A 25,045-nucleotide genomic window follows, 5' to 3' on the forward strand; every position below is an offset into this window, starting at 1 on the left:
TTATAACATTATGCAAGTTAGTAGCTCAGAGAAGAGAAAACTGAAAAGTTAGAGCCTATCTTGAACAATAATGTAGCAACAATTCAATAATATCAAATAACAGATATGATTGTTATATTCTTTTAAATATATACAAATGCTATTTGTAAGGACACCTTTGAGTCAAGCTTGATTTTTGATACAAACACAAACATCAGATGTTCTTGGCAATAACATCAACAAGATTTGCAATTACCATCTTGATTTCCCAATCTAGTCTATAGTCCTGGAGCTCCTGGTGGTCTCTAATCCAAGTACTATCAGGATGAACACTACTTAATTATAAAGCTCATTTAAAATCAGCCGGGGTTGCCACCCAAGGCCCCCAAATTTAGGATTATTAATTGATACCATTATGTTAAAAACTAAATTTTTATTTTGCCATATTAAATCCCTCCCTATTTTTGAGAGGATCTGGGAATCTGAATAACGTACATACTTAATAAGATAATGAAAAAATATTCCCACTGACAAATTTTACTCTCCCGTGAAACAACCAGCAGCAGTGACAATTATGCACTAGATAAATTCAGTACATGTGCCATCCTTCAAAAATGATTCTCTCAGGGTTTACAAAATTTTCCAGGCTGCTTATTGATTATGTATCACCTTAGAGAATTTACATATACATTCTCAAAAATCGTCTCAATAGCCTTGCAAGGTAGCACTGTAATCTTGACACTGCAGATGGCATAGCCTGATAAAGAGAGGTCTTAACATAAAGTCAGCTTCTGAGCCAAGAACTGAACTGGAAAATTCCAGCACACAGCTTAGTAGTTACATTTCTACAGTTCTACAACTCTATCATTCAAGGTAGACCTGGGTATCATTCATGACCACTAGCAAGGTTCAGCAAGCATGCAATTCTTACCTTATCTTTTTCGTGTGGAAGGAGTGAAACTGGAGGAAGACAAGAAAGAGATTCACAACTCTCTTTCCCATCTGCATTTGTGGCTGCTTTCGTGTTGAGCTGATACAAAGGTCCATCTTTAAGGAGCCGGCCATGGCCAACAGCCCGCTTAACGGCCAACCGCAACTGCTGGTGAAAGGTAGAAGGGGCACTGCTGGCAAACAAAGCTGACACGTCCTTCTGCCCTTTCAGGTAACGTTCAATGTTCTTCAAAGATGAACCAGAAGATTCTGCCAAGCCCTCAATTGCCCGCTTAATCAGTTTATTCCAGTCCACATTTGGTTTACCGTCCAACTTGCCATGGTTCCGTGGTTTAGGAAGTGCTATTCGCCCAGGGTTATCTGGATCCTTGTAGGAATTAAGTCCTTTATTAGAAACCTTTAAAATAGTCCCATCTTTAACACTCAGTTCCAACTGTTCCAGGACAGTTTTGCGATCCAAACCATGGGATGAAGACACAGCATTGCATATCCTCTCTTCTGATGGCCGCTGTTTTTGCTTCTTGACCTTTTTAATTGCCTCCAAAATCCACTCAGTGTACAGCGGGTTAGCGAGTTTTACCATGGTGAAAAATTATTTATATCCATAGAGTCGTTATCCCTTATCCCTATGCTGAAGCAGTTTCACACCATGGGAAAACAGATGATCGGAGAAAGAGGGCCAGTTAATCATAGCATATACGTTTTTGGCCCCAAATTGCTCTTGTTTCTTTCAAACAAGAGTATTTCCTACTTCTGATTCATGTTTTCCAGTAGACCCCCCCCCCAAGAAACCAGACAAAAAAAATGTATCACACAAGTAAAAAGATGTCAATACATTTCATTCCACTGCTTTATATTCCCAATTTGACAGGCAGACGGTGCACCTGCAAGAAAACGAGAGAAAAAAAACCATAGTTTAAGCCATTTATCAGAATTCATGAAAATATTGTTGGATTTATTATCTCATAACAGCACTGTTTATAAACATCCCTCTCCAATTACCTCTAAGAATACTTTACTTGGTCTACAACTGAAACTGAAAGCAGTTCAGAACTGGTATTTTAAACAGCAATTATCAGTTCTGTTTTCTCCCCCCCCCCCAGCAACTCTGAACTTTTGGCAGCCACATTGCCATTTATCTGGACGAGGCACTCCAGATTTACACCACCCAGGCAAACTCCTCGAAAAGAAGTGGAGAAACAGTGACAAGAAAAAGCAACTCCTTCCTACCCACATGCAAAAAACAGACTTGAAAACAAGCCAAAGGCGGCCAAACGGGACAAAGTGACACTGTCAATATTTCCGGGAGGGAAAGAAAATCAATCGGGGCAAGGCAGCCTGCCACTTTCTCAACTCTCCTCCCCGGATCAAAAAAAAAAAAAAAAAAGGAACCGCAAAAAAATCCGGAGCTGGACCGGGATCGCCCCAACAACTCCGATTCCCGACGCGGAGAGAGGAGCCGGGAGGCTCTCCCGAAACTAACTTTCCCTGGGAAACTTTCCCTCCTCTCGGCGACCGCCAGGAGCGGCTCCCGTGCCGGGACGGCCCGGCCGCCAGAGAGCCAAGCAGCGGGCGCCTCTCTCCGAGGGCGGCGGGGGACGCAGAGCCTTTCGGCCGGAGATGCCCTCCCGGAGAAAGGCAGCCGCCGTATGCAAAGGGCAGAAGCGGCCACGCAGGAGCCGGATCGGCGGCCGGGCGGGGGGCCGCGGCTGCCTCGGCGCTCCAGCCCGGAGGAGCAACCCCGCTCCGCCCCCGGTCCTCCAGGGGGGTCCCCGCCGGGAAAGCGCGGCCCGAGCGGCCCCCGCCCCCGGCAGAGGAGAGAGGCCTAACCCGCGGGTCGCCCGCGACGCCCTGGCCGCCCGAGCGCTGCCGCCGCCGCCGCTGCTTCTCCGGCCTGCGAGACGCCCGGAGGAGGCTCCGTGGCCCAGGCCGGCTGGGCGGGAGGAGCGGGGCCTGCGGCTCGGCCCTCGGCGAAGGCGGCCTGCACCTGCCGCGGCCCCCGCGGGCCTGGCGCAGCGCGAGCGTCGGCGGGGCCGGAGCAGGCCGCGGGGCCTGACGCGAGAAGCCCGCGCAGGGCCCTTTCTCCCCCCGCCGCCGGCTCGGAGGCGACTCGGCGGCGCGGCTGGCGGCCGCCGCCGCCGCCGCCGCCCCTCCGCCGAGGCCGGCCGAAGCCCCGCGGCGGCGCCCGAGACTCACCGGGGCCTACGAGAGGCGGAGCCCGGGCGCCCGAGGCCAGACGGCAGCGAAGACCCAAACTGACACGGCGGCCATCTTGGGTCCCTAGCGCTGCGGAGGGCGGAGAGGCCCTTGGCAGCGGAACAGCTCGCGCGGGGAGGAGTCGGCGGCGGGGGAGGGGTGTGGGAACAGCCTCTCCGAGCCAGGAAAGAGCAGCGCGGAAACGGGGGAGGAGGCAGGCAGGCAGGCAGGGAGGGAGGGGCGGCGGGTTGAGGGAGCAGCCACGGTCTGTGTATGTGTGTGCGCGCGCGATTTGGGCAGAGGGAGGCTGGCGGGGAGGGAGGGGGCGCGTGCGCGGCTCTGCGCAGGCGCGGAGCCGAGGTTGGAAATCCGCGCATCGCGCAGCTTTGCTACCTGCAGGCAAGGGAGCCTCGGGATCCCTCCTTGCGCGCTTACTCGGGAGTAAGTGCAGGGACGCTTGCAGCAACGCCGTGAGAAGGGCCGCCCGCCTGGCCGGCGCCTTTCCTCAAGCGTAAGCCGGCCTCTCTTGCCATCCAGGGGAGCCCGTCGGTCGCCGGTGTAAGCCCAGCAGACGCGCAGCAGCAACCGGGCCGGAGTTGCGCGGCCCCTTTCCGTGCTCTTTGGGCAGTAAGTTGGAGGCGTGCTTGGCCCCGAGTAAGGGGGCATCTCCAGCCTTGCAAACGCCCCCCATCCCTTCCTTGGGAGCCGCTCCCAAGTTAGCACGTCGGTGGGCGAGAGCTTCGAGTCCTTTGGTCCTCCTTTGCCTCTACTCGAGAGTAAATCGCGCCCGGCCTTCCCACGGGCCTTACGCGCGAGTAAGCAACGTTTCCCACCTCCAGCGGATCTCTGTATTTTCCAATAGGGCAGGGGTCCTCAACCTTGGCCACTTGATGACTTGTGGACTTCAACTCCCAGAATTCCTCAGCCAGCAAAGTTGCGGAGGTTGCAGACCCCTAGGGTCTCCTGCTTGAGCAGAGGGTTGGACTAGAAGACCTCCAAACTCCCTATTCTGTTATTCCGTTATTCATATTAGTGCTATTTATTTTTTTATTCATCTCACTATACTGTAGAATAAAATATATATTTAAACATTTATTGGCACCTGTGTATCCGTCCAAAGGGAGGGGAGCATTAAAGAATTAAAGCCTAAGCTCTAAAATTCACCTGTTTTACCTGGCAAAATATCACAGCTCAGCACACAAAATCAAATAATGGTAGCCCAGGAATGTCAGGACCAGAGAATTCTGGACGCCTGGAACAAAATCGAAACATCTATTTGTAGAGAATTGTTTCATTTGTCATCTTAAACATGAATGGGCAGGCTGGCTCTTTCAAGTACAATATTCTTGGGGAAACAAGGCTTAACAGACGTTTTTTTCTCAGGCTGAGTTCCTCCCCACCCATCCTTGGACTGGCAGAAAACTAGACCAGCCTGAAATTTATTCTTTCCCTTGCCAACCCACGTCCAGCCCTTCCTCCGTTCCCAGGGACTGATTTGAGTGCTCTCCAAACACTGGAGGCAAGCAGATTTCTACACAACTCGAGGCTGTTCTTGGTCAGAAAAAGAACAGATACAACATCAACAACAACAAATCTTTATTGCGGCAGAATGTGCTACATTATGAGTTATAATTAAAAAAGTGGGTACATATAAAATAATATACAGGTAGTCCTTCACATGACCACAATTGAGCTCAAAATTTCTGAGATTTGTTACGTCAGTTTTGCCCCATTTTATGACCTTTCTTGCCACAGTTGTTAAGTGAATCACCGCAGGTGTTAAGTTAGGAACATAATTGTTAAGTGAATCTGGCTTTCCCATGAACTTTGCTGGTCAGAAGGACACAAAAGAGAAAAAGAAAAGATGTTGAGACTCTAGTGTAGAGTGCAGAGAAGAGCAACAAAGATGATGAGGGGACTGGAGGCTAAAACATATAAGTACAGTAAGTTAATTTGAGGCCAGTCATCTGTCCTTCGAATGAGAACTCTGGGTTGATTTGTTCAATGATCCATTGTTTTATTGGATGTCCATGGTATTCTCAGGAGTTTTCTCCAGCGCCAAACTTCAAAAGCATCAATACTCTTTCTATCCTGCTTCAACTTTTCCTTCCATAGAGTGTCACGGAAATGCAATGTATCGCTTGCACTATTCTGATCTTTGGAATACAAACACATGATAGCATTTTAATCTTTTGCAAGGACTTCATGGCTGTTCTATTAAGTACAAATCTGTCCTTATTTTTCACAAGTAATATAATTCAGCTATCCATATTTACCCCCTCTTCTTCAATTCTGCATTATTATATTTACTTGTGTTCACCTATTAATGCTTTGCACAAGGAAATTTTTCTGGCTGTACAGAGCACATTGAATTACCAAGTAACTTTGCAAGCTGGGTTTTCACACTTTCAGCTAAAATGGGGATAGGTTTGTGATTCTCTGTAAGCCAGTATGCTTTCAGAGGTGTTTTCCAGGTAGGAGAGTTGATAAACCTATTTATTGTAGTATACTAAGTCAATGAATGTAATGTATTGTAATGCAGTATATTCATGTAATGTAATGTAATTTATGTAAATTGAAAATATGTAAATGCAAATATTAACATACTAAAAAGATTATAAAGAGTGTCACTGCTTCATTAGCTCAACCAAGTTAGGATTTGCCTGAAATGAATAATCAAAGAAAACAGCTTTTATGAACGGACCTGATTTTGAAGCTGGATTTTTAACAATGAAATAAAACTATTCCAGATGCAAATGACAGGTATTCTTGGGAGTTTTACAAAGTCTCTTTGGAGAGTTGAGGTTCAGTGACCTGGTTCTTCCATCTCATTTAAGTTATGGTTTTTGTTAACCCTGATTCACTGTCTGAATCACAAAAGGCTCAGTTTGTAAAATACGCTAAGCCACAAAGAGGGTTTTCAATTACAGATGGCGAAGGTTCAAGCTACATCATATTATGATTTTAGTGCTGGGTGAAGTCGATCCACGCACATTTCCACATCGGTTGAGATGTTCAAAAGACCTCCTTCCACTCTGAAAGTAGCACAACGATGTCAGCTTTGTGAACTACTCCAGACAAGAAGCATCACCCGTGACTATAACGACCGCAACTGAGCTCAAAATTTATGTTGCTGAGTGAAATGTTTGCTAAGTGAGTTTTGCCCCATCTGCCATAGCTGTTAAGAGAAACACTGCAGTTCGTAAGTTAGCATCATGGTTGTTCTGGCTTCCCCATTGATTTTGCTTGACAGAAGGTCACAAAAGCAGATCACGTGATCCCAGGACACTGCGACCGTCATAAAGATGAACCACTTGCCATGCATCTGAATTCTGATCATGTGACCATGGGGATGCTGCAAATGTGAAAAAAATGTTGCAAGTGTGAAAAACGGCCCTAGGTCACGTTTTTCAGTGCTGTTGTAACTCTGAACAGTCACTAAATGAACTTTTGTAAGTTGAGGACTACCTGTACTTTTAAACTAATATAAAGTTCCCTCCTGGTCATTACAGTCCAAGAAGCTGGAGAGGGTCCCTTCCGAGACATTTGCCGTGCCATTCCTTCGGTGGGCTCAGTTGCCTCTTATCCGACCGTTGTTTAGTCTTTATCCTTTCCTTGAGGTCATTCCCACATGCCCTTTTTAACGGCAATCCATTGCTTCATCACATTAGTTTATGGAACAAGCAAATCACTTCAGCCTTCTTAATTTCTCACGTAGCAGATCTGGGCTGCAAGCACCGGCAACCGATAGATGGTAGGAAAATGGCTGAGTGTGCCGTTTGAGTAGACCTCCGGAATGTGGCAATTCAGGTTACCCTTAAGCCAACGATGCCAGCTTCTTTGTGAAAGTCTGAGCTGAACTTTGATTCTGGATTAGGTGTCATACAATAAGTAAAAACTATTTTACTTCTTATACACACGTCAGCTTGATTCCTTACACAGCATGCGTTGAAGGACTGTCCTTCGTACAGGTGGTCCTCGGCTTACAGTCGTTCGTTTAGTGACCATTTGAAGTTACAACAGCACTGGAAAAAGTGACTTTTGAGCAGTGGTGGGATTCAAAGACGAGAACAACTGGGTTCTGTGCGTGGATGCCGCTTCCAGAAGTCCATTCTGGGCCTGGGCAACACAAAATTAGCTACCGGTTTTGCCGGAGTGTGCGAATCGGTTGAATCCCACCACTGCTTTTGACCATTTTTCACACTTATGACCACTGCAGCCTCCCCACGGACTATCTGTGTCCTTCCAAATGTTTCTACCTATAATCGTTGAGGGCCAGAGGCACTTTTCATCAGGTGTAATTCTCACCTGCGGAAACCTTGACTTTGTCTACTCAGTCATTTAAAGATCCCGGCCAGGCTGCTCTGGGCCTCCAAGGGATTTCCTAGATTCCCAGGTTGAGAGGGAGCTTTGATGCCTGGCCGGCTGGCCGTCGGTCGCTGCAGCACGGCAAGGGTTAACATAAATAGGAGGCTGCTACTTCAGGGCACCAGCTGCTTTTGCCTCGGATTCACAAGGCCCTCGGGATCTCTTAACCGTCTCATAAACTTGGTGTTAGTGGAGGCCATGCCTTGCATCATTAGCATGGGGGTGGGGGCGGGCAGGGGGCCTCTCTTGTAAGCACCAGCACTTGCACAAAGAAGTCTCTCCGTTCTGTTGTTTAGCTACCATCTTGTCCCAAGGTTTGCAGACCCCAATAAGGTTTAACATTGTGGGAGGGGAGGAAGCAAAGGGCATTCCCTTGGCATCATTTGCGAATGATTTGAAGCTAGAAGTTGCTGCCAAAGATTAAATCAATTGTTTCCAGTCCTAATGGATGATTGTCAGTCTTCTCCTCCCCCTTCCTTTCCCATTCTCTTCTTTTTCTCTCCTCCCCTTCCTCCTTTCCTTCCTCCTCTCCTCCTCTTCCTTTTCCATCCCCTTTGCCCTCTTCCTCTCCTCTCCCCTTCTCTTCCCTTTTCTTTCCTCCCCTTCCTCTTCTTCCTCTTTCTCTCCTTTCTTCTTGTCCTCTCTTCTTCTCTTTCTTCCCCTCTCCTCTACGCCTTTTTACCCTTCTGGAGCTCAGCTACGTGAGAAGGGATTCCTTTTCCCCTTATCCAAAAGGGCTCTGCCATGAATGGGCACCTGCTGAAGTAAGAGCCCTGAGACACGCTGAAGGTCGGGCCTGCAGGACACGGATGCAAATCAAAAGGCTAAAGTGACATTCAGCCCCTATGGACTAGCAACGGCAAAAGACCATCGCAGAATTAGGAAGACTTGACTCCTCCAGCAGGCCCCAGATGGCAGAAGTCGCTTTGGGGCGGGCTGGCTGCCAGGACAGTGGAGGGTCCCAGCTAGCCTGAAAACTTTCTTCCCAGGCCCAGACTTTCTCCTCTGACGAACAATTAGGAGCAGGTTTCCCCTAATTACTGATTTCTTCAGATGCAGCCTATTTGTTGGCTGCAGGCAGCTTGCAATGCTAAACTAGGAAAATATTTTCCAGCACGAAAAACATTATCTTGACATCTCCGCTGCTAATTAAGGCTCGGCTTCCAAAGCTCACAAAAGAGGGCTGTTTTCATCCGCCTGCCAAAAGATGGGGCTAACTGGACCTGCGGGAGTGGCTGTTACCCACCGGGAAGGGGATGCTATGAGAAGGCCATCTACCATCTGCCCAGATGCCCCAAGGGACCCATAACACACACCCCCAACTAGATTGTGTAGGGCGCTTGGGTGGACGTTCCGAGAAGGATCACTCCCCTCTGTGAGTCTGGCCAATCTTCCCTCTGGCTAGGCAATGGGGGAGCTTTAAAAGCCAGCTAGCCCTGTCCCATTTTGTTCCTATTCTTTTCTTTTTCTAGAAGCCCCCACAGTCAAAAAACTCAAAACATTAGCCATAATGGTGCAATCAAATGTTAAGACTCTAGAAAGAGTGCAGAGAAGAGCAACAAAGATGATTAGGGGGCTGGAGGCTAAATGTATGAAGAACAGTTGCAGGAATTGGGTATGTGTAGTGTCTAATGAAGAGAAGGACGAGGGGGGACATGGTAGTAGTGTTCCAATATCTCAGGGGCTGCCCCAAAGAAGAGGGAGTCAAGCTATTCTCCAAAGCACCTGAAGGCAGGACAAGAAGCAATGGATGGAAACTAACCAAAGAGAGAAGCAACCTGGAATTAAGGAGAAACTTCCTAACAGTGAAGACAATTAACCAGTGGAACAGCTTGCCTCCAGAAATCGTGGGTGCTCCATCCCTGGAGATTTTTAAGAGGAGACTAGACAATCACCTGTCTGAGATGGCAGAGGTTCTCCTGTTTGAACAGGGACTAGAAGACCTCCAAGGTCCCTTCCAACTCCTATTCTATTCTATTCTATTCTATTCTATTCTATTCTATTCTATTCTATTCTATTCTATTCTATTCTATTCTATTCTTCCCATATTCTACTCTACTCTACTCTACTCTATTCTATTCTTCCCATATTCTATTCTATTCCAATTCCAATTCCAATTCCGTTCATGGACTCCTGGCTTCTAATCTAGCAATTTCACCACTACACCAGACTGCCGCTGCTTGCTGCATCGGCTGCCACGTCCACCTAAACTCAACCCTCCCTTTTTAAGCCTACCCAGCTTCAGACCTGATGATCTTCTGCTCCTGCCAGCAGCTGAAGGCTCTGTACTAATGCCTGAGGGATTTCCACCCCCACACAAGAACATCTTGTCCTCAAAAAAAGAAAGGGAAAAAAAGGTGGGAGCTGATGATGCTTGACTTGCCTGGCAATGCGGTCAGTTGCAACCATCAAGGCAGTTAGAATATGCCACAGCTTTTCATCAGATCCTTTCCGTCCTGGAATTCTTGCTCTGTGACTAAAATTATTCTTTTGTTTTCAAAAGATCTAGTTTGTATTTTTGTAAATCAGTACAGGTAGTCCTTGACTTACAACAGTTCATTTAGTGACTGTTTGAAGTTACAACAGCACGTAAAAAATTGGAAATTGATTTATTACCATTTTTCACACTTACGACCAGTGATGGGATTCAGCCAGTTCTCGCCACTGTGGCAGAACCGGTAGCTAATTTTTTTGTTGCCCAGGCCCAGAATGGACTTCCGGAAGCGGCATCTACACAGAGAACTGGTGGTTCCCCTATTTGAATCCCACCACTGCTTACGACCCTTGCAGCATCCCCATGATCGCGTGAAAAAAGTTCAGATGCTTGACAACTGACTCACATTTATGATGGTTGCAGTGCCCCAGGGTCATGTGATCACCTTTTGTGACCTTCTGACAAGCAAAGTCATTGGGGATGCCAGATTCACTTAACAATTGTGACGAGAAAGGCTGTAAAATGGGAGAAAAACTCACTTAACAAATAATAATAATAATAATGATAATAATAATAATCTGAAGAAACAGGGGACCACCTGGTAAGCTGCTGCAAGAAGATCGCATAGACTGACTACAAGCAGCGGCATGACAAAGTAGCAACTATGGTGCATTGGAAGATCTGCAAGAAATATCATTTGCCTGTAAGCAAGAACTGGTAGGATCATAAAATAGAGAAAATCATAGAAAATGATAAAATTAAACTGCTCTGGGACTTAGAATTCAAACAGACAAGCACCTGCAACATAACACCCCAGACTTAACAATTGTCGATAAGAAAGACAAAAAAGTCTGGATAGTGGACGTGGCAGTGCCTGGATACGGCAGAATAGATGAGAAAGAACTGGAGACGATAACAAAATACAAAGACTTACAAATAGAAATAGAAAGACTGTGGCAAAAGCAAGCAAGGGTAGTACCAATAGTAATTGGGTGCATTCCCAAAACAACTGGAGCGCCGCTTGAACACCATTAGCATTGACAAACTTGCCATTAGTCAATTGGAAAAGGCGGCCTTACTAGGAACTGCTTCCATCCTGCCACGAGACCTGTAACACCATCAAACACCCACTCTGCCTATCCCAGGTCCTGGGTAAGGACTTGATAGGTAGACAAAATGCCAAATCCAGTCTGAACATCTGGCTGACTGCGATGATCCATAATAAAATAATAATAATAACAACAACAATAATAATAGTTTGAAGGGATCTTGGAAGTCATCTAGTTCAATCCCCTGCTCCCTCTACTGACGTTGTTAGTTTGAGGGCTGCTTGGGCTCTGACACACCCAAGCTGAGGGGGGGGGAACACTGACACCGCTAAGCAGCAACACCTATCCCCCTTTCCTTCTGTAGCCGTAAACTGAGGACTGGAAGTTCGTCAAGAAGGCGAAGCAGGAGGGGCGCAAAGCAGCGCGAAAACGTTGCCCAGGCACCCCCGCTTACCTAAATGCGCATGCGCGGCCCGCCCGTCACATGCCGCACGCCGAAGAGAAGGGGAACTTCACATAATCGCGTAGCAACTGCCCCGTTGCTATAGAGCCGCAGCGACCCGCCTCCCTGGTTCGCGCGAGCTTTTCAAGATCAGCCAATCTCTTGCTCCTCTTTTCCCTCGGCTCAGCGTTTACCGGCCTCCCGGGCTGCCACTCGGGGACGATGCCGGGCCTTACCGACCAATCGATGGATGGCATTAGGAGGCCCCGCCCTGCCCCAACGACACCAGTTCTGTCAATCGGAGCTGTCAGGAACCGGCGACGGCGGCGACACGGAATAGGAGGAAAGGGGGGGGGTCCTCCGCTGGCCAATCAACGGCGAGGGTGGGCGGCTTCCGAGGGATCTATTCCCCCCCAATCACGGTTTATTTGAGGAAGCGGCGGCTGCGATGCGGAGGCTGTGAATTGGGGTCAGGGGCTCCGGAAGAAGGTAAGCTTAGGGTCTCCTGCCTGGCTTGGACCTTCTGGGTCGAGATCCGTGGGAATCCCTTGCAAAGAACGTGTCGATTTGATCTGAACTCAGAATCTGATTTCCGGAGACACCGGGTCCTGGTTGCTAGATTGAGCCAAATTGAACCATGGTTCTTTGAATAAGCCACAAATGTACTGGCTTTGCACAGCCTGCTTAATAAGCTACAAATGAATTGGCTTTGCATAGCCTAATAAGCCACAAATGAACTGGCTTTGCATAGCCTGCTTAATAAGCCACAAATGTACTGACTTTGCACAGTCTAATAAGCCACAAATGATCTGACTTTGCACAGCCTAATAAGCCACAAATAAACTGGCTTTACATAGCCTGCTTAATAAGCCACAAATGAGCTGGCTTTGCACAGCCTGGTAATAAGCCACAAATGAACTGGCTTATGATCACATAATCAAAGCCCCACCCACTTTGTCCATGGCCACCATCTTTCCTTCTTCTTTTCTTTGTAACATGCCCCTCTTTCTTGGATGCCCCTGTTTTGAAAATCAAAACTTCTAACCTGACATTCTTTAAGCCAGTTCTTAGCTGCAGCTCAGGTTCCTCTTGTCTCCAGTTACCTCTCTGGTTACAAGTCCTTAAGGCAAAATCTTACCTGAGAAAAACCACCAGCACCTCTGCAATGGCTGGCCCTCTTTTTCAAATTTCTCCTTGGACGTTGCAACAGCTGTCTAAATTCTGCAATGCCTTCCTGCACCGTCTTCATGTGCTCGTCCCACATTCTTGCTGATGACTGTGTTGGCAGCTATAAATCGGCTTGCACTTCATCCTCTTAGCTTATGGCATACTCAGATCCGGAAAGGCAGCAAATTCTGATTGCGGTGGAGAAACCTTGAGGCGAAAGAACAGACTTAAGAAATCCTACATGCTCGTGTGTATTTGTGTGTTGGTTTTTAGACTTGAGGAGCCACAGAGCAGTTGATCTCTGGGTTGGCAACGGGTCCTCAGCGGTGGGCCTCCTTCTGGACCAGCAATGATTCACAGCCTCTTCCTCATCAACTCCTCTGGAGACATTTTCCTAGAGAAACACTGGAAGAGCGTGATCAGCCGTTCGGTTTGCGACTACTTCTTCGAGGCTCAAGAACGAGCTTCGGAGGCCGAAAATGTGCCCCCGGTGATCTCCACCCCTCACCATTATCTTCTGAGCGTGTATCGACACAAGATCTTCTTCGTGGCTGTGATCCAAACAGAAGTGCCACCGCTTTTCGTCATTGAGTTTCTTCACCGGGTGGTGGATACATTTCAGGTAGGTGAAATATTCCGGGGATTTAGAATTAATGCACAACTGGGGTTTTTTTTGGGGGGATTGTGAAGTGGATGTTTAAAATGTAGCATGCTGAAGCATGGATAATAAAATTCACATGGCTAGGAGGAGGAGAACACAGGGAAATCACATGATGTCTTGTGATATAGGATGATGCAGTGTGACTGATAAATGCTTTCTTCTGATGTCATTAGAGATAAGAAGGCATTGTGGTAAAAATATCATCGGTGTGAAAAAAAATGTATCGTTAGGGAACGATTGTCAGTATTTTTTTTCCCAGATTTGGGGCTCTTTATAAAGGCCTTTCAAGGTTCCGATCAAAAAATACAGTAATGCTATTAGCATTTGTAATAAATAGTTTTGTTCAATTGTTGGCAGAATCGTTATCTTGTTCATTTCAACTACCATTAGTTGCAATTAGTTGCTGTATATAGCTAGTTGGTTCTTTGGACTAGGTTTGGCATTTAGCAGACCATAATCCGAACGTGAGTCAGTATATGAACCAGTCCGAGTGTGGTGCTAGGGATATCCATGTCAAGAAAGTCAAAAATGTGCCCATTTTTAAAGTGTAAACCAGTGTTTGTCAACCTTGGCAACTTGAAGATGTGGGGACTGAAATCCCCACATCTTCAAGTTGCCAAGGTTGACAAACACTGGTCCACATTTTTTGCAAACAGGAGCAGGGATCAACGATACAGGTATCCACCCTCTACCTTTTGATCCCTCCCTGCAAATGCCTCTCTACAATGCCCCTTTTCTACTCTACTGCACTGGTGGCAGGTTGAGGAGACACCCTGGCAGGCAGGTAAGGGAAAATGGAACAGCTCAAGCTTGCCCTGCTTGATCAGCCGGTTTGGCAAAGCCAAGGTCCCCTGGGCACGCAAACTTTCGTGTAAGTACTGCGAGCCCAGGGATGATTAGCATAAAGGCAAGACTGGCCTTGCCAAACCAAGCAACTCTTCCAAGCAGGATTGGCCCCAGGATTCAGCCTGATTGAAAGTGCAGGTCGTCCTCTCTTTGCAACAGTTTGTTTAGTGACCGTTCGAAGTTACAACGGCCCTGAAAAAAGTGACTTACGGCCATTTTTCCCCATGTCACGTGATTAAACTATTGACATCTGTATTTTAGTTATTTTAAATATACATGTCTGCTTTTTTTTTTTCCCCTTGGAGTCTTCTCAGTTTTCTTCCTATCCCCATATAGATAGTTCCTTATAGGGCTATATGAAATTAGGTTGAGCTCTTAGTTGTAACTTGGACTCCTTTATTATCCATGTTCCTGGTTTTCAGTTTCTGCTGGAGCTCCCTGATGGTTGTAAGATGAGAAATGCTGCTTTTGTGGCCTTTGAAGCAGGAAATCCACAAAGGGAGGCTTTCTCCATTCCAAATCCTGTTCGGATGAATGGAAGCAGACTCTTTAAATTGTACCTCCATCTGGTCTGATGATGGGATGGGCCATTTCCAGATGGTTTTAGTGGTCCCACAGTACAATCCCCCTCCCCTCCCGCCTTCTTTTCTGCTGAGGCTGGGCAGGAGATAATTCTTTCTGAGCCATGGCTCGTGTTCCCTTATTTTGGAAGTCATTTATAATTTTGGTTCTCACCTAATTCTTGGGCATTTAGTGAATCTCTCTTTTCCTGAGGCAGCTCACCCCGAGAATGGAGAGCTGCTTAGTTTTGCTTCTTATCATCCTCCCCATTCTCCCAGGATTATTTTGGAGTCTGCTCTGAGGCGGTCATCAAGGACAACGTGGTGGTGGTCTATGAAGTGCTCGAGGAGATGCTGGACAATGGCTTCCCCTTGGCTACAGAATCCAATATTCTGAAGGAGCTGATCAGACCACCGACAATCCTCCGGACGGTTGTCAATACAATCACAGGTAGGTGGTTGTGACTGGCCTCACATAGTCCATTAGGCTAAAATGGGGTTGGTTGGTTGGTGGTTTATGGGGTTGGCTGAATAGCCTACAGTACGTAGTTAGTGTATGGTGAAGGGTTTAGTACAAACTAAACTCCTGGGTCCAGTTTTGCATGGCGTAGAGTGTTACACTCACACAGCCTACTTGGGCTTTTTTCTGATTGTGGAAGATGGACAGAAAGGCTGTGTTCAGTTATCCTACCAAAAACCAGGGCTTTGTTTGATTTTGGGTTAACATGGCAATTGTAATGTAGTTAACAAACATGGTTAATCAAATCACAGGTTAAGGTGATAGGCATACTTACTTGGGAATAAATTCCATTAGGATTTAGCACTGAGTTAGACTGGCTGATGGTGTGGTTCAGGATTGTGCCGAGGAGAACCGATTACCCAAAGAGTAAAAATCAGCATTGTCCTCTATAAAATATTTGAATATTTATTTTACTGTGGTTTACTGTCAAGGTAGTGTCAGATGTACAACAGCATAGCCGACACTGTTCTATTTCGGGGGAGGGTTGCCGTTTTAAAAAGATATGCAAAACAGGCGAAAAAAAGCAAGGAACCCGTAGAAAGATCAAACTGCACATTTATATTAGGAAAAGGACCATGCAAATAAAATTGTAGAAGAGAATGTTTGTGGCTCATGGCTGAACTATGGGGTCCTTGGTGCCCTCTGAGCTTGCTGGTTTCCTTGCAGACGTTTCATTACCCAACTGCTAGCACTGATGATGTTATGTAGTTTGGTAAAGAAACATCTGCAAGTAAACCCCATAAATAAAATCGCTTCTGTTTGGTGTCTAATGTTTCTAAGACAGCAGGCTGGTTGCATAGACCTTCTAACCCCAAAGCATTGCTCACTCCCTCTGTGTGTGTGAGAGAGAGAGAGAGAGAAAGAGAGAAAGAGAAAGAGTAAGGTTGTAGCCATGATTACATGGTGAAAGCCTACCTACTTTTATGTGACGTGACATAGGTAAAAAGGAGCAGGGCTTTGATTGTTGGGTTGTGGCCACCATTTTGTCCTAGGTTATTGGTGCAGTTAAACTGACTTGTCTGGCCCGTGTTCTGGCTTCTTCCTCCCTTCTTCGTCTTTCCAGGAAGCACCAATGTGGGAGAGCAGCTCCCCACAGGGCAGCTGTCCGTGGTGCCCTGGCGACGGACCAGCGTGAAGTACACCAACAACGAAGCCTACTTTGATGTGATTGAGGAAATAGATGCCATCATCGACAAATCAGGTATTCCAATCCCGTCCTTGCTCAAAGACAGCAGAAATCTCTGCATTTATGGAAAACCACCTAGACTTTGTCCTTTGCTTAGCCAAATTTTTGGAAGCAAATTTTTACCCCTGCCTTTTTCCCCCTGGAGCTGACAGAGAGACTGCTCCATGTTCCTGTGCCTCAGGCAGACTAGAACTTAGTGATCTCTTCCAGCATCTTCACCTCTACATCAGATTGGCTTTCTTTTCTAGTTTACTTTCCCTAATTAGTTAATGAGTGGTTGCTTTGCCTACAGCTTGGCAAATATAAACTTACTGTGAGGCATGAAGAATCTAGACCAGAGGTCCCCAACCTTTTGGGCACCAGGGACCGGTTACATGGAGAGAGATTTTTCCGCGGACCGGAGGGGCCGTGGTTTCGTGTTCTGCCTGCATCCCACAGATGGGGCTTTGCTTATTTGTGTGGCCTGGTTGCTAGCATGCCACGGCCCAGTGCCGGTCGACGGACCGGGGGTTGGCGACCCCTGATTTAGACCACAATCAAGTTCCAGTTAGGAAGATTTATTGGCCATGTCTATTCAAAAAAAATATAGCCAACTAATGGTCAATAGTAAGTTGGCCCTAGATAAGAGTCAACAGAATTCAAGAGGAGCTGGGCTTGGATTGTTTGTGGGAACGTAACAACTCTAGGCTGATGACTTGCTTGACTCCACTCCCCAGACTCTGCTTGCTCTTCTTCTAAACCTACCTTTTAGAAAGAATACAGAGAGTCTTCAACTCACAACCATAACTGAGCCCAAAATTCCATTGCTAAGTGAGACGGTTGTTAGTAGCTGCGTTTTACCCCATTTTACTACCTTTCTTGCCATTAAGTGAATTGTTCCAGTTGTTAAGTTACCAACACGGTTGCAGATCGAATCTGGTTTCCCCCTTGAGTTTGTTTGTCGGAAAGTCACAAAAGATGGTCACATGACCCTGGGAGACAATGGAAATGTCACAGTGAGCCAGTTGCCGAGGGTCCAAATTTTGATCCCATGATTAGGGGAACATTGCAACCACCGTAAGTGTGAAAAACAGTCATAAGTCATTTTTTTCAGTGCTGTTATAAGTTCAAATGGTTATATGAGGGTTAGAGGGTTTAGAGTAGCCCAGGTGTCCTTCCTGATCTATGTGAATTACTTTTTGTTTGTTCATATGTGTTGCAGGTTCCACAATTACAGCTGAAATCCAAGGGGTGATTGATGCCTGCGTGAAACTGACTGGGATGCCTGACCTCACTCTCTCCTTCATGGTAAAAACGAGAGGGGAAAGACCCCTCTTGCCCATCAGTTGTAATAAATTCCCTGGCTGCCCTTTCACAGCCAACCATCCTGGAGCCAATATCCAAAAGAGGAAAGCAGGACCCACAAGTGGTCTGAAACAGTAAAAGCAGAGCACCGGTGTTCTGCTTGACTGCCATAAATCCATAAAGTTGGTGTAGGTGACTTTGGTTCTTCATCTCTTGGTGGATATTCAGATTCTGCCACAGTTTATTTCCCGGCCTGCAGAGGTGGATAAAAAATTAGGAACAACTCTGGAAGAGAGAGGTGCAGTAGCTTTGTTGTAAAAAAGGGGAAGGGTCTTGTGGAAGGGAAGGGTGATATGAGAAGAGTTTACCTCAGGGGTCTTCAAACTTGGCCACTTTAAGACTTGTGGACTTCAACTCCCAGAATTCCTCAGCCAGCCTTAAAATGTTAAAGTGGCCAAGTTTGAAGACCCCTGATTTACATCTTTGAAAATGGGGATTGGGAACCATGTCAAAGAGAGAAGAAAACCAAAGCACGACATAGTGTGGCTATAGCTGAACTGGACACTTCATAACAAGGGAGTAGCAACGTGTTTCTCAACCTTTAAGACCCATGACTTAAATCCCCAGAATTCCCCAGCCAGCAAAGCTAGCTGAAGAATTCTGGGAGTTGAAGTCCACAGGTCTTAACGTTGCCAAGGTTGAGAAACACCAGAGAACAGCACCACCTGCCAAGGAACTTCCAGCTCTTCTATCCTTCTTTTTTCAGAACCCCAGATTGCTGGATGATGTCAGCTTCCACCCCTGTGTGCGTTTCAAGCGGTGGGAATCCGAACGCATCCTGTCCTTCATCCCCCCTGATGGGAACTTCCGCTTGCTCTCTTATCACGTCAGCGCTCAAAAGTAAGATGGATTCTTCCAGCGTTTTGGACTTTCCCCCTTTATCTGAGGGAACAAAAGATGGTCCATGGAATCTTCCACTAGAGAATTCTACCTTTGGCTTCATACAAGTATCAGGGCTGACATCACCCCTATCTTCTTGGGATGAATCTCTCTAACAAGCTGTAGTGCAGGGGTTTCCCAAGTCTTGTGGACTTCAACTCCCAGAATTCCTCAGCCAGCCATGTTGGAATTCAAGCCATTTCCTGAAAGGAAAGGTTTAAGTCGGACAGAAAGGCAAACTCAGACTGGCAGAAGGGCTCTTAATCTGGAAGAGGTGGGATTTATACACATTCTAGAACAGGGATAGGCAACCTTGGCTCTTTTATGACTCGTGGACTTCAACTCCCAGAATTCCTGAGCCAGCCTGGCTCAGCTTGGAAACCTCTCCCTTTCCCCTCAGCACAGCTGCCTCAGGAATCCTGGGAGTTGAAGTCCACAAGTCATAAAAGAGCCAAGGTGGCCTACCCCTGTTCTAGAATATTGTCGTTGCCTTGATTAGATGGTTTCCCAGCATATGGCCGCCAACCTCGGCTGGCTGGGGAATTCTGGGAATTGAAGTCCACAAGTCTTAAAAGTTGCCAGGTTTGGCGATCCCTGCCGCAGTGCGATGCTTTCTACCTCAGCAAAGCAGCAAGACCGAGAATCCTGCTTTTTGTGAGATACCAAAGCTACCAAGATTGGTGGGAGACCGTCCAATCAAGACAGGGACAATATCCAAGAATGTATTTACATCTCACTTCCTCAGGATTAAAGGCCCTTCTGCCACTCTGAATTTGCCCTTTCTCGTCTGGCTTAACCCCTTTTTTTTTCAGGGAACTGCTTATCGCCTTCCTGGCCTTGTCCCCAAGCTTTTCTCTGTGCAGGTGGGCAGCCTTCTAACTAGAGCATCGGGCCACCTCCGTCTGCCATGTTTATTTTCTAAAGTACAAATGGTAACTTCAGAAAAGAAAGATTGTGAGGATCGGGGATCCTAGAGGGCAGCTTCTTATTCACCTTTCTCTACATTTGAACAGCAAAATGAAGATGAGGTGGCAGCACCAAGGGAGGGGTCTATGGAAACATGGATGCCATGGACACCAGGTTGTCTCCGCTACTGTGGGAGTTACACCACTTTGGGTACCCAGTAGTTTTATGAGAAAAGAATATTGGTAGCTCAGGGTTGAACTGTGGGGTCCTTGGTGCTCTCTGAGCTTGGTGGTTTTCTTGCAGACATTTCATTACCGAACTAGATAACGTCATCAGTGCTAGAAGGGTGTGGGCTTTGCTCCTTGTTTGTATATTAGTGGCTCGCCCTATCAGTGCTGGTGGGAGTGTTCTTGGTGCTTCCTTGAACCATCAAGCCTAATCAACAACCTAATCAAGGAATCCCTAAGAACATTCCCACGAACAAGGACAGGACAAATCACTAGTATATAAACAAACAGCCATCCCACACCCTTTTAGCGTGGTGCTGTTACCTAGTTTGGTAATGAAACGTCCACAAGAAAACAGTCAAGTTCAGAGAGCACCAAGGACACCACAGTTTTATGAGATGCCAACAGCTCACCAATCTTCAGGCCATGCTTATTCTTTCCACTTGCTCTTGCTGTGATGCCAGCCGGGGATTAGCGGGGTACACCTCCTTTTGCCATGATAATGCTCTTCTTTTTCTGCAGCTTAGTGGCCATCCCCGTCTACGTGAAGCACAACATCACCTTCCGAGACAGCAGCTCCCTCGGCCGCTTTGAGATCACTGTGGGGCCCAAGCAGACCATGGGGAAGACGGTGGAGGGGGTCCTGGTAACCAGCCAGATGCCCAAAGGAGTGCTTAACATGACCCTCACACCTTCACAGGGCACACACACGTTTGATCCTGTCACAAAGGTGAGGAAGTAGATTCTTCTCTTCTGTAGGATTAAGATTAAGAGCCGTGGTAGCACAGTGGTTAGAAAGCAGTATTGCAGGCTGACTCTGCCCACTGTCAGGAGTTCGATCCTGACTGGCTCAAGGTTGACTCAGCCTTCTATCCTTCCGAGGTCAGTAAAATGAGGACCAAGATTGTTGGGGGCAAGAGCTGACTCTGTAAACCGCTCAGAGAGGGCTGTAAAGCACCGTGAAGCGATTATATAAATCTAATTGCTGTTGCTATTAATTCACTGTGAACTATTTTGTCACCTCTTTCTCCATCCTTCCCTTGAAAGCTCCTGACATGGGACGTGGGGAAGATTAATCCTCAGAAGTTGCCCAGTTTGAAGGGGACGATGAGTCTTCAGGCAGGGGCCTCCAAGCCTGACGAGAATCCCACCATTAACCTCCAGTTCAAAATCCAGCAGTTGGCGATCTCTGGTTTGTGATCTTTCAATTCTCTGTCTTTTTTGTTTTGTTTTGTTTTTGCCCCTTTTTTAAAGCAGGGGTCCCCAACCCCCGGTCCGTGGTCTAGTATAGTACCAGGCTATAGCATGCCAGCAACCAGCCGCACAAGTAAGCAAAGCCCCATCTGCAGGATGCAGGCAGCACTCATCTCTTGTATTTTGAATCAGTTCTTAGTCAACTTGATAAAAGAGTATTTCAGAATTTCCTTCTGAAGAGACTATCGGGGAAAAATATTTTTAGAGCATTATGTTCTTGCATTTTTTTAGAGGCAGGGCAGTCATGTTGGTTGGAATAAGCTTCGTGCCGATTTGCAAGGATCTGCAGTTCCCATACTTTCATTAAACTCTAGAGCAGTGGTTCTCAACCTGTGGGTCGGGACCCCATTTGGGGTCGAATGACCATTTCACGGGGGTCACCAAACCATGCTGTCCGCCATTTTTTTCCCTTTTCCCTAGCTGTCCTACTCCCTCTTATTGGTGGCCACACCCACTTGGGGGTCACCACAACATGGGGAACTGTATTATGGGGTCACGGCATTAGAAAGGTTGAGAATCACTGCTCTAGAGCAGGGGTCTCCAACCTTAGTAACTGTAAGACTTGTGGACTTCAACTCCCAGAATGCCCCAGCCAGTCCATAAGTCTTAAAGTTGCCACAGTTGGAGACCCCTGCTGTAGAGAAGACCTTGAAAGAAACTTCAGTCCCGTATTGTTGGTGTTAAGAGGAATTGCGAGACATTATTGCGAAGGGTTTTCCTCCTTCGAAGAAGTTCAGAGGGGTTATCCACCCAATTTCTCCGCCACAATTGGCTGAACGTTTTGGAAAACGTTTTGGGTGAAATTTGTGCCCTGTTTTTGCAGCCGCCTCCTCCGTCTTCTCCATTGCGTCACCTTCACACCCTCGTGTTTTCTGCCCGCTCCAGGTCTGAAGGTGAACCGCTTAGACATGTACGGAGAGAAGTACAAGCCTTTCAAAGGGATCAAGTACATGACCAAGGCTGGGAAGTTTCAAGTCCGGACCTAAGACAGCTTCTGCCCAGGAGAAGACATGGGATTACTACTCCACCTCTGCTCTCCTCTTCCTCATGGTTGCTTCTTGATGTGACCCATCTGGATGTCTTCTGAGACAGGCTACTTTTCCCCCAGTTGGGCCAGCCCTTCTTCCTTCTCTAACCCTGATGGCAACCAAGAGCAAAAAGGAGAAGTAGTAACTTCTCTTTGGGCTTGCTTTCAGCTTCAACAGAACGCTTCCCCCCCCCCCCCCGCTGGGTTCATGGCCGGCTGGAGCTGCAGCAGAAGAGATGTTGGAAAACACCAACAAGGGGAGGACGAAGGATCTTCCTGCTTATTGCATGGGATTGTGACTGGAGAAGAGTTCCATGCCCATGGAAGGTCCAGCTGATGGGAGTCTTTCTCTCCCAACTTGTCTTCGCTCAACCTTTCTGATTTAACTGTATCCGTGTGGACGAAAACAGGAAAGAGACAGCTCCTTTCTTAGAAGGTTGCGGCGATTTAGAAGAGTGTAAAGTGTAAATTTGCTCAGCCTGGCTGTGGTCTATGGAGGATTTGCACGCTTGGTGACAGAGCTTGAGAAATGAGGCCGTTCCAGATGTATGGAAGCAAAGTGGAAACGAAAAACACAAGCATATATACTGTTAGAGCATAGAATCTGTTGTAGCATTGGCTGCTAAAGAAACGGGGCAGGGGGGAGCACCGATTTGGGCTGCGCGGGTGGGGTTTCCGGGCTGCTGCGTTTCCTCTTGCATGTGCTTGCGTGTTGCACTTCCAGCTGATCTCTGACATGTGTTGCTGCTATACTAATAGATCTGCTTTCCCCGGTCTGGTGCCCCCTGGCTGCCCGGCTGCGTGGCTGCTGTCCCTGGATCTTCTCCTGCTGGATCAGAATGGCCGTACAACAGCTTTTCTCCATGCCAGGCTAGGCCACAGGCTGTTGGTCCCTTTTTTGGTGCAACTTAGAGCTTCAGGGTGTTGCCCTTCTTAAGCCTGAGCTAAATCCGAGCTGTGTGTGTGTTCCCATTCTGATCTGGACTCACCCCTCTTTGCATGCCTCTGTTTTGTTTGTTGAGAGGAAAAACTGGAGACAAATCCAAGCATTTGGCAGCTCCTTTCTGGAAGGCCCTAAGCATGCCTTGAAAAACTCCAGACCCAAGGAGGTGAGATCTGCCAGTCAGGTTGGCAAATGCACTCTCAGCATGACGACTTTGCAACTTTCCTCTCCTCTCCTCCTCTCCCTCTCCCTTAAAGTGGGTGTGAGTTGGGATGCTGTTGCAGGGCAGGAAGAAAATTACGGCCCGGCTATTGCAAGGGGGGTGTGCCTGCCTGCCTACTTGTAGCAGCAGGATTATTTTTTAAAAGCCTAGGCTTTTTAGAAAGCCTCCATCTGAGACTGGCTGTCATCTTTTATTTGCACTATTTAACCAGGATTTAACCAGATGTAAAATGCAAATATTGCGTTCTTAATAGATGTTTGTCTGAGAATGTCCATTGTTTGCTTTTGTGCATCTTGCGGTCAAAGTTGAGCTCTTTGGCACTCCTCTTTGTGTTATGATCGAAGAACTTTGCAAGGATCTGGTGTTCAAAAGACTCAAAAGAACGTCCACTTGTCTCTCCCGTCCCAAAATCCAGGATCTGATGCACCTTTTCTGACCAACAAATTGTATTCAAGGCATACTCACAATTGTCTTTTAGGCCTTTGGTTGGAAAAGGGGCTACCTTTGTGTCTCCAGGAAAGAGGGGGATTTTTTTCCCCAGGTGACACCTGCCTTGATGCAAATGATACGGGCTTCAGAGGGATGATTCCTGGAGACTTTTGAGGATGCACCGTCTCCTTCGGTTCAGTAGGTGAAGGTACAAGCCCAAGACTTAGCATGCTTTTTTGTGAACAAACCAAGGGGACTTCTGAAGAGAGGCAGCCTTGTTTGAGGAATCAAAGCAGCTTTATGGTTCATACCAGAGAGGAGTTCTGTACAGAAGGTCTGTCTTGAGTTGAGAGGCTCATTTCTAAGGAGCCTGCAGATATCCAGATGTGTGCACCACCAAGGCTAGGGACCCAAGTGGCCTTCAGCCTCCATTCTTTCCCATTTCAGTCAAAAGCTCACGATCCTTCTGTCCCTCCCAGCCGTTTAGATGGGCTAATTTTTGTAGTTGGTTTTTATTGTCTTTAAAAATTGCTTCTAGTTTTAGAGGGTTAGCACTTGTCTTGAACGATGCCTGGGGGGCCAGAAGGAAGCACAGACTTTGAAGTAATAAGCAAAATCAATCTTCAGGCAAGTGTAGGAAATGGAATCAGAACTCATTAGATCTTCACAGAGTAATTAATCCATGGAACAGCTCGCCTCACAGAATTGTGGGAACTCCCCTCATTGGAGGTTTTCAAGAAGAGACTGGAGTGCCATTTGTCTGAGATGGAATAAGGACTCCTGCCCTCTGCAGGGGATGGACTAGGAGACCTCCAAGTTTCCTTCCAGCCCTAGGATTTAGTTTAGCATCATGCTCTGGTAACATTTAGTTTAGCATCATGCTCTCTCCCCCAATTCCAGCCCCCTCCCACAAGAAACTCCATAATTGCCCAAAGGTCATCCCAACCTTCCAATGTCTTGCTTTGAGCTTGTAGTTTCAGGAAGATGTAGGACAGTAGTACAGTAGCTCTCTAGATCTAAAGGAAGCTCCTTTGATCAGGGATCATACTGGCAGAGCTGATAGAGCTTGGAATTTAAAAGGAATGTACTTCTATGATCCTTGACCCAAGGGATTAAGTGCCTGTATGAAGAAGTTGTTTCCTAAAGGAGCAAAAAGCACAAGTGAACGTGGGCAATTATTTTTCATTGAGTTAAACTTCTGGAGTGATCATTGTTCCCAACGTTGTAGAAATATTAAGGGATGCAGTCCATTTTTGGATTACTAATAAGTCTGTCTGGGCTACTTGCAGACATCTGAGAGACATCTGATGAGTTCCTCTGAAAACAAGACCCCGTAATCCTGTAGGACTTTGGGCTGATCTTAATGTCATTCCACAAAGAAGATTGAACATATTCATAAATTCCATAAGTCCTATGGACTTCAGGTCTATGTAGGATTTGCACTTTGTTAAGAG

The 25,045-nt window shown here is 47.0% G+C and overlaps 2 protein-coding genes across 3 annotated transcripts in view; one reads left to right on the plus strand and one right to left on the minus strand.

The window, feature by feature from the left end:
• Positions 1–3,232, minus strand: part of KAT6A (lysine acetyltransferase 6A) — a 47,364-nt gene extending 44,132 nt beyond the window's left edge. The window contains exons 1-2 of the mRNA XM_039366844.1: positions 3,127–3,232; positions 911–1,814 (exon numbers count right to left, since the gene is read on the minus strand). Coding sequence (XP_039222778.1) covers positions 911–1,513 — 603 coding nt within the window. The 5' untranslated portion in view covers positions 1,514–1,814; positions 3,127–3,232. The remainder of the gene's footprint in view (positions 1–910; positions 1,815–3,126) is intronic.
• An 8,471-nt stretch (positions 3,233–11,703) lies between these two features.
• Positions 11,704–23,434, plus strand: AP3M2 (adaptor related protein complex 3 subunit mu 2). Of its 2 annotated transcripts, XM_039366864.1 has the most exons (9): positions 11,704–11,908; positions 12,860–13,208; positions 14,933–15,104; positions 16,237–16,374; positions 17,561–17,646; positions 18,410–18,543; positions 20,238–20,445; positions 20,763–20,907; positions 21,855–23,434. In XM_039366864.1, the coding sequence occupies exons 2-9, from the start codon at positions 12,936–12,938 to the stop codon at positions 21,953–21,955; spliced, it is 1,257 nt and encodes a 418-aa protein (XP_039222798.1). In that variant the 5' UTR covers positions 11,704–11,908; positions 12,860–12,935; the 3' UTR covers positions 21,956–23,434. The 2 variants fall into 2 exon arrangements, with proteins under 2 accessions (XP_039222798.1, XP_039222799.1); XM_039366865.1 differs by lacking the exon at positions 11,704–11,908 and having other exon boundaries at positions 11,925–13,208.
• The last annotated feature ends 1,611 nt before the right edge of the window (positions 23,435–25,045 follow it).

This window comes from Crotalus tigris, unplaced genomic scaffold, assembly GCF_016545835.1.
Source record: "Crotalus tigris isolate CLP2741 ecotype Arizona unplaced genomic scaffold, ASM1654583v1 scf7180000020455.750797, whole genome shotgun sequence".
Taxonomy (NCBI): Eukaryota; Metazoa; Chordata; class Lepidosauria; order Squamata; family Viperidae; genus Crotalus; species Crotalus tigris.